Source organism: Rhinatrema bivittatum, chromosome 6 (assembly GCF_901001135.1).
Source record: "Rhinatrema bivittatum chromosome 6, aRhiBiv1.1, whole genome shotgun sequence".
Taxonomy (NCBI): domain Eukaryota; kingdom Metazoa; phylum Chordata; class Amphibia; order Gymnophiona; family Rhinatrematidae; genus Rhinatrema; species Rhinatrema bivittatum.
Window position 1 is genome coordinate 145,194 of NC_042620.1, and position 12,206 is coordinate 157,399.

Below are 12,206 nucleotides of genomic sequence, written 5' to 3' on the forward strand. Positions count from 1 at the left end.
GGCCTGTAACTCCTGTAGCGTCTTTGCGCCCTGGCTCTGGTCCGGGAGGACGAGAACGCCCTGGTGGAGCGATATCTGTCTTCCGGCAGGCGATGGACCGCGTTTTCCCCCAGCGACTTGATTATCTGGTCCAGCTCCTCTCCGAACAGGAACTTACCCCTGAAAGGCAGGGAACCCAGGCTCGACTTGGAGGACGTGTCCGCCGCCCAGTTGCGGAGCCATAGGAGTCGACGCGCCGCCACTGCCGAGGCCATGGAGCGGGCGAGGACCCTGAATAGATCGTAGGAGGCATCGGCCCCGTATGCCACTGCGGCTTCGAGTCGGTCTGCCTGGGCGGCCTCCTCGGGAGGCAGCACCTGAGAAGTGAGCAGTAGCTGTACCCAGAGAAGACTAGCCCGCTGGGCAAGAGAGCTACAAATCGCCACCCGCAGTCCCACTGCGGAGACCTCGAAGACCCGCTTGAGGAATACTTCCAACTTGCGATCCTGCGTATCCCGCAGCGCCGCTCCACCCGTCACCGGAATGGTCGTCCTCTTCGTGACCGCCGTCACTGCGGAGTCCACCCTGGGTACCTTGATGAGATCCAGAAAATCTTCCGGCAGCGGGTACAGCCTCTCCATGGCTCTGCTGCCCTTTAGCGCAGCTTCTGGGGAATCCCATTCCCTAGTAAGAAGTTGCAGGAACGACTCGTGGATGGGAAATGCCCGCGCCCGCGGGCGCAGCGCCGCCAGGACCGGGTCCCCCTTCTTCGAAGAAGTAACGACAGCGGGCGCGACGGGAGCTGGCGGGTCCGGCGGGGGATCGAGGTCCAACCCCTGAATGATTTGTGGGATTAGGTCATCCAGCTCTTCCCGCTGGAAGAGGCGCAGCGTGCGTGGATCCTCTCCCTCTGAAGTAGAATCCCCTTGTCCCGAAACGGCAGGGTCCAATCCCGGGGAAACTGGGTCCGAGCCAGCCCCCCCCGAACCCACAGGGAGCCGGACGTGTGCGGGGAGCTGTCGTGCAAGATGGCCGCGGGAGCGAGGGAAATCGCTGGCAGGCCGGGCACACCGGCAGTCTCAATCAGCAAGCTGAAAATAAAACTACAGCCCAGCAAACCAAGAAAAACGACTTACCCCGGCAAGAACACAGGCTCGCGCTGAGGAAACAAAGGAGACAGAGAGGCAGCACAAGGAAGGAGCCCCGCCTCCCCAATTAATCAATTAACTATCTTTTTTTTTTTTTTTTTTTTTAAATACAACTTGATCCAAGACAAGACAGAGACAGAGAAGAAAGTTCCAACCAAGGGAAAACAGAATAGGATATAGGAAATCGGGAGCAAGCCCAGATTCCCCTACTCGCATCTGCTGGAGTCAGAAGATACTGAACTCCTGCAGAGGGGGTAGTAGTACTTATGGTGACGCCCCCTCGAAGCTTTGGGCTGACTCCATCTGCTGGATTGGGGACATAACCCACGGTCTGGACTGATCCAGGTACGTACAGGGAACTCAATTTACAGCAAAGTTCTGGAAAGTTTTGTGTAAGAAATTCGACATCACACTTGACTTCACCTCTGCGTATCATCCTCAGTCGAATGGCCAAACTGAGAGGATGAATAGAACTCTCAAATAGTTCCTTTGCACCTATGTCGGTTCACGTCAGAATGACTGGGCTGAACTGTTGCCCTGGGCTGAATTTGCCATCAATTCACATCCAGCGTCATCTACTGGATTTACTCCATTTGAAGTGGTCTACGGACGACAACCTTTACCACCTTTACCACTTCCACTTTCTGTGTCGTTCCTGGCAGCTCAATCTACTGCCAAAAATATACGGCAGCTCTGGAGAAAGACTAAAGAGATGCTCCAAAAAGCAGGACAAAGAGCAAAGAAAGGCTATGATGCTCACCGAAGCAAGGCTCCTGAATTTCAGCCTGGAGATAAAGTTTGGCTTTCTACTAAACATCTGAGACTTAAACTTCCATCTGCTCAATTTGCTCCACGCTTTGTCGGACCCTTTCCTATTCTCCGACGGTTGGGCTCACTCACCTATAGTCTGAGACTCCCTCCGGCTATGAGGATTCACAATGCATTCCATGTTTCGCTGCTGAAACCGCTTGTTCTTAGCGAGTTTTCCACCAAGACGCCTGAACATACCCCAGCTGATGCAGAAGAAGACATCAAATATAAGGTTGATGCCATCCTTGATGTAAGAAAGAGAGGCAGAGTTTGGGAATACCTCCTGTCATGGGAGGGATACGAACCAGAAGAAAACTCTTGGGAACCATTGGCTAATATCATGGACAAAGTGATGCTTCGTCAATTTCATCCATTGCATCCTCATAAACCTAGACCAGGTAGGGGGTCTGGAGGGGGTCTTTTGAAGGGGGGTACTGTTGCGTCCGTCGATCTCAGACGGCTTCGACCTCTGTGCCTCACCTTTCTTCCTTCTCTCTCCTCAAGCCTTGGGAAGATGGCTGCTGCCATGTCTTCATGCCGCTCTCTCCGGTGTCCCCGAATTGGCAACAGCCATTTGGCAATTGGCCAATTTCCAAATGGCCAATTGGCAACTGAACTCCGCACTGAGTCCTGCCAGTACAAATTTAGGAAAAAGCTAAAGACCTGGCTCTTTAAGCAGGCATTCCCAGCATAGGTCTTTCAGCTCCACCTTATGATCCCTCCACCATGTTATTATTATGTCAACTATTTTATGTTATCATTATGTTAACTTTGATTATGTTATTATTACTCTACACTACATTAGATAATTTTATATTTTATAACATTTTATAACATCTACTCGTTATGCCTTTTGCCTTGTTAATCCCCCTCTTGTTGTTACTGCTCCCCTCCCCCCCCCCTGTTTGCTGTATTTCTCTTAGTTCCTTGTAAACCGATATGATGTACCCACGAATATCGGTATAAAAAAGTTGTTAAATAAATAAAATAAAATAAATTATTTTCCTGAGGGCCTCCTAGGGTGCGCATACGCACGCCACCCACGCCTTTATCCACGTCATGGCAGGAACCTCGGGGGCGTCCCCAGGAAAAAAGAAAAATAAAACTCTGCAGGGTTTTTTTTTTCTAATGCTGCAGCTGTGGGCCCTTTCCTGTGCTTCCCACTTAAACAAAAGATCACACTGCTGTCACCATATGTGGTAACTTGGGCAATAGCAGCTTGGAAACAGCCAGAGAAATAAGGAGGCAGTTTCTGGCTGTTCCTTAGGTGGTTTATTTAATGTGGAAAAAAACAAAATCAAAACAATCAGTGCAGCTCACCTTAACTTCAGGTAACACTCAGTCCTTAAACGTAACAGGTTTTTGCGTACAGCGGGTCTCTGTCTGCTCCCCAGGGCCCATTTAATCTTTCCAGGCCCTGAGTTCTTAGACTCTGGTGAGAGGCTACTCCCTTCATCCAGGATTCCTTATGGGTCTGGATTTTAAGGAGGACCAGGCAAGACAGCTGTATCCAGTTCTTTAATGTAGTCTGAGGGAGTTTTCTATATACTCCCTCACAGTACTAAAGTTTGAAGAATTGCACAATGTTCACTTTGCACATTTAAAGGGTGAATAGTGTGCATTAAATAAGATAATAAGCACTTCACAAATGGCTTATCTTGCATATAATTTTATGCTTGTGAAATTTCATGCAAATTTAAGTCTAAGGAGTGACTGCAGTGCAAAATTATGAAAAGCAGCTCATGAACTCTTAAAACATCATTAAACTATAAATAAAATTAGCTTTACATATGTGATTTCACCTCATTGAGATGTAGTTATAGCTTTTGCAAAAAGGTCTGTAGAAAAACTACTGTACTAATTTGCTACTAGATTTATTTGCATAGAAGTCCCGGTAACAAAATAGCGTACAATTCTGCATACTTTAGTACATCAGCCTCACAGTATACTTTCCAATCAATGTCACAATATCAGTTGAGGGAATCAACAGTAGCATATTACTATTTTTTAAAATAGGGGTATCAGGCTGTGAAGGCCCCCAATATTTTTCCATTATTTGGGAAGAGAGGAATAAGGCCACTGCTGGCTTATACTTTTTTTTTGTTTTAACTAACATGGCTATATTTTGAATATAGCTGGGAAGAGTTAAAGTTATTTGAGTATACATAACCAGATAACTATAGGATTACTCTCCACCATGTTGGATAATCACCAATGACCCTAAACAAGGATTACATAATTGAACTTGAGGCCAGCTGCTATGCACACAGATTGAACCAAAAAGTGCAGGCTAAGCTACCAAAGATGGAGTCTTCATCCACGAGATAATCTTGGCAACTTCATATGAGACTATGATTCACACAGAAGAGAAGAAACTGTTCTTCCATATCAGACATTTCTCAGCACCTCACCATGAAATGAAAAACTTGAATTTGGATGAAATTTCACAAGCATAAAATTATGTCTAATAAAGTTGTAGACTGGGAGGGAACGTCCCTAACCCCCTACCTCTCTCCTCCCCAATCCCTAAACCCTACCTACCTACCTTAAATTTTTGTATTTTACAACTTAACTGCTCCTCCGAGCAGAAGTATGTTATGCACACCGGCCGGCTTCCGGCACGTGCTTTACCAGGACAGCGCAAAATGGTGCTGTCCCAGCTAGCCCCCATCCTGCCCAGACCCCGCCCTGGCCCACCCCTTTTTATTTGAGCCTGTCTTCAATGTGTACATGGAGATTTGCATGTGGCTGGGGCCCTTTAAAAATCCCTATGGCACACACGCGGCCACATGCATATCTCCGTGTTTTTATGCGTGCTGGCATTTTAAAATCTAGCCATAAGTGTAAAATTTGGCTTGGAGATATAAATAAATAAATAAATAAAAGAAATATCTATACCGCATTAAACCTTGTATACTTATGCTGCTACAATAAGCTGATTGATTACCTCATAAAAAATGTAAGCAACTGTTCCCTTAAAACGAATGAATTTGTATAATAAGGTTATCAGATTTAATTCTTTTAATCAGTTGTATATATCCACACAATATATTCCTACAACCAAGATCAGGTTTATCCAAATAACTTACACAGATAGCTCTGAATATCAGTTATCTGGGTAAGTTTTCCAGACAACTTTTGACATGCCCAAAATGCTCCCATTTTATTTGGATAATATCTTGCCTAGGTAAAACTGATTTGGTTAGAGGGGTGGGAAATTTAAACCCTGGGGTTTATCCTGGTAACTAAAAAATTACCTGGATAAACTCCTTTGAATATAGACCTCAATCTGCCTACATGGCAAAATGTCAAATATTGTCCCTGCTTTCTGTGTAACATGCCAAATGATTACTTGAATTTATGGTTTATGTCCAAATCATAGTCTAGAAAAAATACAATAAAACGGATTAACTCCCTTATTCCATGCATCTGGTAGACTGAATATTCCAGTTTCACTCTGTTCTAAGCCACTAAGATATTTGCAATAAGAAAAGGACTATTTAAGGTAGCATACTTTTTGATAAATGAAGGTGAATCTTCTGATCTATGCAGAGATGGCACAAGAACACAACGTGGAATAGAATCTTCTGATCTTTGTATAATTACTGGTGGAGAATCTTCTTTCTACACATATCAAGAATATCACATATTAAATAAGATCAGCTAAATTAAGTACATTTTAAAAAGTACATATTCTTTACTGATAATTGAAAACAATGTAGATTACAGTAACCAATAAACACAAATTAATGAAACACAGCATACTACATGTAGATTACTCTTATACAGTTGCAGGTAGGAATAAATTGTAATTACTTAGCTGTAATTATCATTCCCTGATGAAAGCAGAAACCTAAGTTGCTTTACTGAAACAGATATTCTCTAAGGACAACAGGAGAAGTAACCACACAATTGGGTGATGTCATTGATGGCATAAAATGCAGATCATTTCTTGAAAGTCAAGGAAAAGCTAGTTTTTCTAGGCATGTGCAGGCCTACTTGCTCAGCCATTTTGTCCAGCACTGACATCAGGCTCACCAGTCTATAATTTCACTGATCACCTCTTGAGCTCTTTCTTAAAATTGACCAGTTGACTTTTGCAGCTAACTCCATTCCTTCCCAGAATGCCTTATGCCCACCCCCAGAATGCCCCTATATTATCCAACTAAATTCTAGCCAGATAGTTACCCTGCTAGAATTTAGCTGGATAAGGGCTGAATATAGCTGGGTAAGCCATTTGGATGGATAACTATTATGTTATCTGTCTAAATGGCTTTTGAATATGGACCTCAAAATTACTGGCTATATGGACAGATATGGCCTAATGAGGAAGAGACAACATGGATTTAACAAAGGGAAGTCTTACGTTACCAATCTACTACATTTTTTTGGAGTTAATAAACAAGTGGATAAAGGTGAGCTGGTCAATATAGCATATCTGGATTTTCAAAAGCCATTTGATAAAGTTCCTCATGAGAAACTCCTCAGGAAATTAAATGTTATGGGATAGGAGGCAATGTCCTCTTGTGCATGGTAACTGGTTAAAAGACAGAAAACAGGGAGAAGGACTAAATGGTCAGTTTTTCCAATGGAGAAAGGTAAATAGTGAAGTACCCTAACGATCTATTCTGGGACCAGTTTTGTTTGGGCATCCCGAGTCCTCATCTTCCTTGTCAGTCCTCCTCATCTACCCTCCAGTGTTCCTTCTTATTCCTTTGGCTCCTTGTCCTCCATTGTTTCTTGTCTCCTGGTTTGGACTTCTGGCTTTTGACCCCAGCTTGGACCTGACACTACTTGATTTATACAATACTTAAATGACAGCGAATGGTCATCACTGCTCTAATTTTCTATTGGCGGGCAGACCCACCTCCCTCTTTTTCTATTGATCTGTTAAGAAGTCACTGATCACTTGAAAAAGTCTGGTTTAAACAATGGCGGATCCTGCTATCACTAAAGCTGAGACCGAGCAGCAGCATATACAGCGGGACAGACCCTATGAACGTATGAAACTGTAAACAGCGATACAAGTTGATATTTAACCATTTAAGAAGTTAAGCATAACTTTCTTTGTATTGTAGACACCGCAGAATTTTTCCACCCCTGACGAAGCCCACGAAACACGTACTGTGTCGGGTCGGACCGGTGTTGTTAAAAGCTGTCAAAATCACGTTATGCAACGATAAGTGTCTCGTCTCTTTAAAAATAATCAAAAATGAAAAAAATGTGAAAAATGTCGAGTGTGGCCACCAATGATTAAAAGAAGGTTATCCAGTCTTTGAGCAATATAACAGACTGGTTAATAGCACCTGAAACGCTATACCTGTTTGTGAGCATTCTTTTAAAACACAGAGAAGCTCATTTGATATATGAGGTGCCCACATTCTTCCTATAGTCTACTTTGCCTGAAATACTTTTCAGCTTATGAATATGATGTTTGCTTAAGTATTGTTCATTGTTGATACATCATATATGCACAGTTTTTGAGTACAATCAGTGTCAAGTATTACTACTTGATTTATGCCTACCTCAAACCTCCACCTGCTTATCGTTGTTGACTGACCTCTGCATGGCCTGACCTCTGCCTGGACCTCGTCTCTGAGTGTACTCTGCCGCTTCTGACCACAGCCTGAACCTGACTCTGATTGCCTGCCAGCTGCCCAGACTGCTGCCTAACCAGACTCAGCTTTCGCTTACTTTGCTGGCCCACATCATGTTCTCTGCAATGGATCTTCACCTTCACAGAGACCTGCGCCTAAGTCCAGTCGGCCCCAGCACCCGAGGGATCAACCTAAGGGGAATGAGGCTGGTATTGTTGAAGTGCCTGTGGAGCATTTTTTTCAGCCAGTCCGCCTGCTGATGGTTGGGCCTGCAGAGCTCCTCCTTGCAGGTTGTGCCAACTTTCCCTCGGCCTGAGGGTTCACTTCCAAAAAACACTGTAGTTACATGATGTTAGGTCCCACATTAGGAGCTACCACCCAGGAAAGGAGTCATAGTGGTTAATATATTGAAATCGTCAGCTCAGTGTGCTGTGGCAGTCAAAAAAGCAAACAGTATGCTACGAATAATTAGGAAGGGAATAGAGAATAAACTAGTGGATGTCATAATGCCTCTGTATTGCTCCATGGTGAGACCACACCTTGAATACTGTGTACAATTCTGGTCATTGCAACTCAAAAAAGATATAGTTGCACTGGAGAAAGTACAGAGAAGGGCAACCAAAATGATAAAGGGGATGGAACAGCTCCCCTATGAGGAAAGACTAAAGAGATTAGGGTTTTCAGCTTGGAAAAGATATGAGGCTGAGGGGAGATATGATAGAGGTCTACAAAATCATGAAAGGACTTGAACAGATAAAGGTAAAGTGCTTATTTACTCTCTCAGATAATAGAAATATTAGGGGGCACTCCATGCAGTTAGCAAGTAACACATTTAAAATAAATCAGAAAACATTCTTTTTTACTCAAAGAATAATTAAGCTCTGGAATTCATTGCCACCTGATCCAGGAATGCCCCAACTTATGTGGCTAAATTCTAGAATTTAGCTGCATATGGCTTTGAATATAGTTGGGTAGCCATTTAGCTGGATAACTTTTCAGTTATTTATTTTATTTATTTATTTATTTATTAGGTTTTGTATACCATCACTAAGACAATCCATCGTAATGGTTCACAACATATATCATTATCTTATTATCTCCCAGGAGGACAACAACCTTCTTCTTAACGCACCAATCTCCTCTCATTCTGCCAACCTTATTCACTCGCCTCATGTGAGAGATCTTGGCGTGCTCTTGGACACCCATCTAAACCTTAAAAAATTTGTAAACAACATCACTAAGGAATGCTTTTTCAAACTGCAAGTCCTAAAAAAACTGAAACCCCTCCTACACTTTCATGACTTCCGCTTGGTACTTCAATCCATCATCCTCTCAAAAATCGACTACTGCAACTCTCTGCTTCTCGGCCTTCCCGTAAACACCATCAAACCTCTACAGATGCTGCAGAACTCCGCCGCCAGGATTCTGACGAACACAAAAAAAAGAGATCACATCTCTCCTATCCTCTATAACCTCCATTGGCTTCCTATCAAATACAGAATCCTTTATAAAGTCCTTACTATAATTCACAAAGCCTTACACAATCTCTCCCCTATTGATCTTACCATCCAACTACGTCCTCATACTTCCGTCAGACCGATTAGAAGAGCCTATCAAGGCACTTTATATGCCCCCCCAGCAAAAACATCATAGAAACATAGAAACATAGAAATGACGGCAGAAGAAGACCAAATGGCCCATCCAGTCTGCCCAGCAAGCTTCCCTCATTTCTTCTCCCATACTTATCTGTTTCTCTTAGCTCTTGGTTCTAATTCCCTTCCACCCCCGCCATTAATGTAGAGAGCGGTGGAGGAGCTGCATCCAAGTGAAATATCTAGCTTGATTAGTTAGAGGTAGTAGGAGTAGTAACCGCCGCAATAAGCAAGCTACACCCATGCTTATTTGTTTTTACCCAGATTATGTTATACAGCCCTTATTGGTTGTTTATCTTCTCCCCTGCCGTTGAAGCAGGGAGCTATGCTGGATATGCGTGAGGTATCAGTTTAAGGAAATGAGCCCTATATATAAGGTATCATCCTTAAGGAAATGAGCCCTATCTATAGCAGGTCCCCCACAATGGAATGCACTCCCCAACATCCTCTTCAGTAAACACTGAAGCAAAGAAATCATTTAATCTTTCCGCGATGGCCTTATCTTCTCTAAGTGCCCCTTTAACCCCTCGATCATCTAACGGTCCAACTGACTCCCTCACAGGCTTTCTGCTTCGGATATATTTAAAAAAGTTTTTACTGTGAGTTTTTGCCTCTACAGCCAACTTCTTTTCAAATTCTCTCTTAGCCTGTCTTATCAATGTCTTACATTTAACTTGCCAATGTTTATGCTTTATCCTATTTTCTTCTGTTGGATCCTTCTTCCAATTTTTGAATGAAGATCTTTTGGCTAAAATAGCTTCTTTCACCTCCCCTTTTAACCATGCCGGTAATCGTTTTGCCTTCTTTCCACCTTTCTTAATGTGTGGAATACATCTGGACTGTGCTTCTAGAATGGTATTTTTTAACAATGACCACGCCTCTTTGACATTTTTTACTTTTGTAGCTGCTCCTTTCAGTTTTTTTCTAACAATTTTTCTCATTTTATCAAAGTTTCCCTTTTGAAAGTTTAGCACGAGAGGCTTGGATTTGCACACTGTTCCTTTTCCAGTCATTAAATCAAATTTGATCATATTATGATCACTATTGCCAAGCGACCCCACCACCGTTACCTCTCTCACTAAGTCCTGTGCTCCACTGAGAATTAGATCTAAAATTACTCCCTCTCTCGTCGGTTCCTGAACCAATTGCTCCATAAAGCTATCATTTATTCCATCCAGGAACGTTATCTCTCTAGTGTGACCCGATGATACATTTACCCAGTCTATATTGGGGTAATTGAAGTCTAGTAACAGTAATTTGTGGAAATCGAAATATTTATAGTTATTAGCCTAAGAAGGTGTCAGCAAGCCTGACGTTATATGTCTTTATGATAGACACTAACCGGTCTACTCAATCATTCACCTTCATCATTTTTTAATTCTTTAATACTGCAAAAAATATTTTTATAGAACTTTTTTTCTTTTTAATTTAAAAATCCTCCATCCGTGAAATTCAAGATGAAGTAGACTTATCAAGCAAAACATTCTTATTGCCCTACACAGGCCAGTGTTTCGCTAACTCAGCTTCATCAGGGGCATTTTCAAAGATTGTTTTAGCGAGAGTCAGTTACCATTCAAACAGGGACAAACGTCTCGACCATCTTGTCAACAGGAGAATTGGAATCTGTTGACAAGATGGTCGAGACGTTTGTCCCTGTTTGAATGGTAACTGACTCTCGCTAAAACAATCTTTGAAAATGCCCCTGATGAAGCTGAGTTAGCGAAACACCGGCCTGTGTAGGGCAATAAGAATGTTTTGCTTGATAAGAGTCTACTTCATCTTGAATTTCACGGATGGAGGATTTTTAAATTAAAAAGAAAAAAAGTTCTATAAAAATATTTTTTGCAGTATTAAAGAATTAAAAAATGATGAAGGTGAATGATTGAGTAGACCGGTTAGTGTCTATCATAAAGACATATAACGTCAGGCTTGCTGACACCTTCTTAGGCTAATAACTATAAATATTTCGATTTCCACAAATTACTGTTACTAGATTATTATTGTGGTTTTCCACCGACTCCTTTACCTTGTGTGGTAATTGAAGTCTCCCATTATTACTGCACTACCAATTTGGTTAGCTTCCCTAATTTCTCTTAGCATTTCACTGTCCATCTCACCATCTTGACCAGGTGGACGGTAGTATACCCCTATCACTGTAGTCTTCCCTGACACACAAGGGATTTCTACCCATAAAGATTCAATTTTGTATTTAGTCTCATGCAGGATGTTTATCCTGTTGGACTCTATGCCATCCCGGACATAAAGCGCCACACCTCCTCCCGAGTGCTCCTCTCTGTCATTGCGATATAATTTGTACCCTGGTATAGCACTGTCCCATTGGTTATCCTCTTTCCAGAGACATCTCTGAGATGCCAATTAAGTCTATGTCATCATTTACTGCTATACATTCTAATTCTCCCATCTTACTTCTTAGACTTCTGGCATTAGCATACAAACATTTCAAAGTTTGTTTTTTGTTTGTATTTTTATTCTGCTTTTTAATTGATAGGGATAAGTTAGAATTTTTTTAGCTCAGGTGAGTTTTTAGTTACAGGCACTTGGACTACTTTTCTAATTATTGGAACCTCACTGTCGGGATGCCCTAATTCTAATGCATCATTAGTATCCTTTAAAGATACCTCTCTCCGAACCATGCGCTGCTGAGCGACTGTCGGCTTTCCCCTTTGTTCTAGTTTAAAAGCTGCTCTATCTCCTTTTTAAAGGTTAGCGCCAGCAGTCTGGTTCCTGTGAGGGAGTCAGTTGGACTGTTAGAAGATCGAGGAGTTAAAGGGGAACTTAGAGAAGATAAGGCTATCGCAGAAAGATTAAATTATTTCTTTGCTTCGGTGTTTACTGAAGGGGATGTTGGGGAGGTACCAGTACTGGAGAAGGTTTTCATGGGTAATGATTCAGAAGGACTGAACCAAATCACGGTGAACCTAGAAGATGTGGTAGACCTGATTGACAAACTAAAGAGTAGGTTATCACCTGGACCGGATGGTATATACCCCAGAGTTCCG

The 12,206-nt window shown here is 42.4% G+C and overlaps 1 protein-coding gene across 2 annotated transcripts in view; it reads right to left on the reverse strand.

Annotated features, from left to right (window-relative positions):
• LOC115093338 (fibrous sheath-interacting protein 2-like) overlaps nt 1-12,206 on the reverse strand; it is a 561,966-nt gene that overhangs the window by 138,595 nt on the left and 411,165 nt on the right. For both annotated transcript variants that reach the window (XM_029604965.1, XM_029604966.1), the window contains one exon: nt 5,452-5,561. In XM_029604965.1, the coding sequence (XP_029460825.1) occupies nt 5,452-5,561 (110 nt within the window). The remainder of the gene's footprint in view (nt 1-5,451; nt 5,562-12,206) is intronic.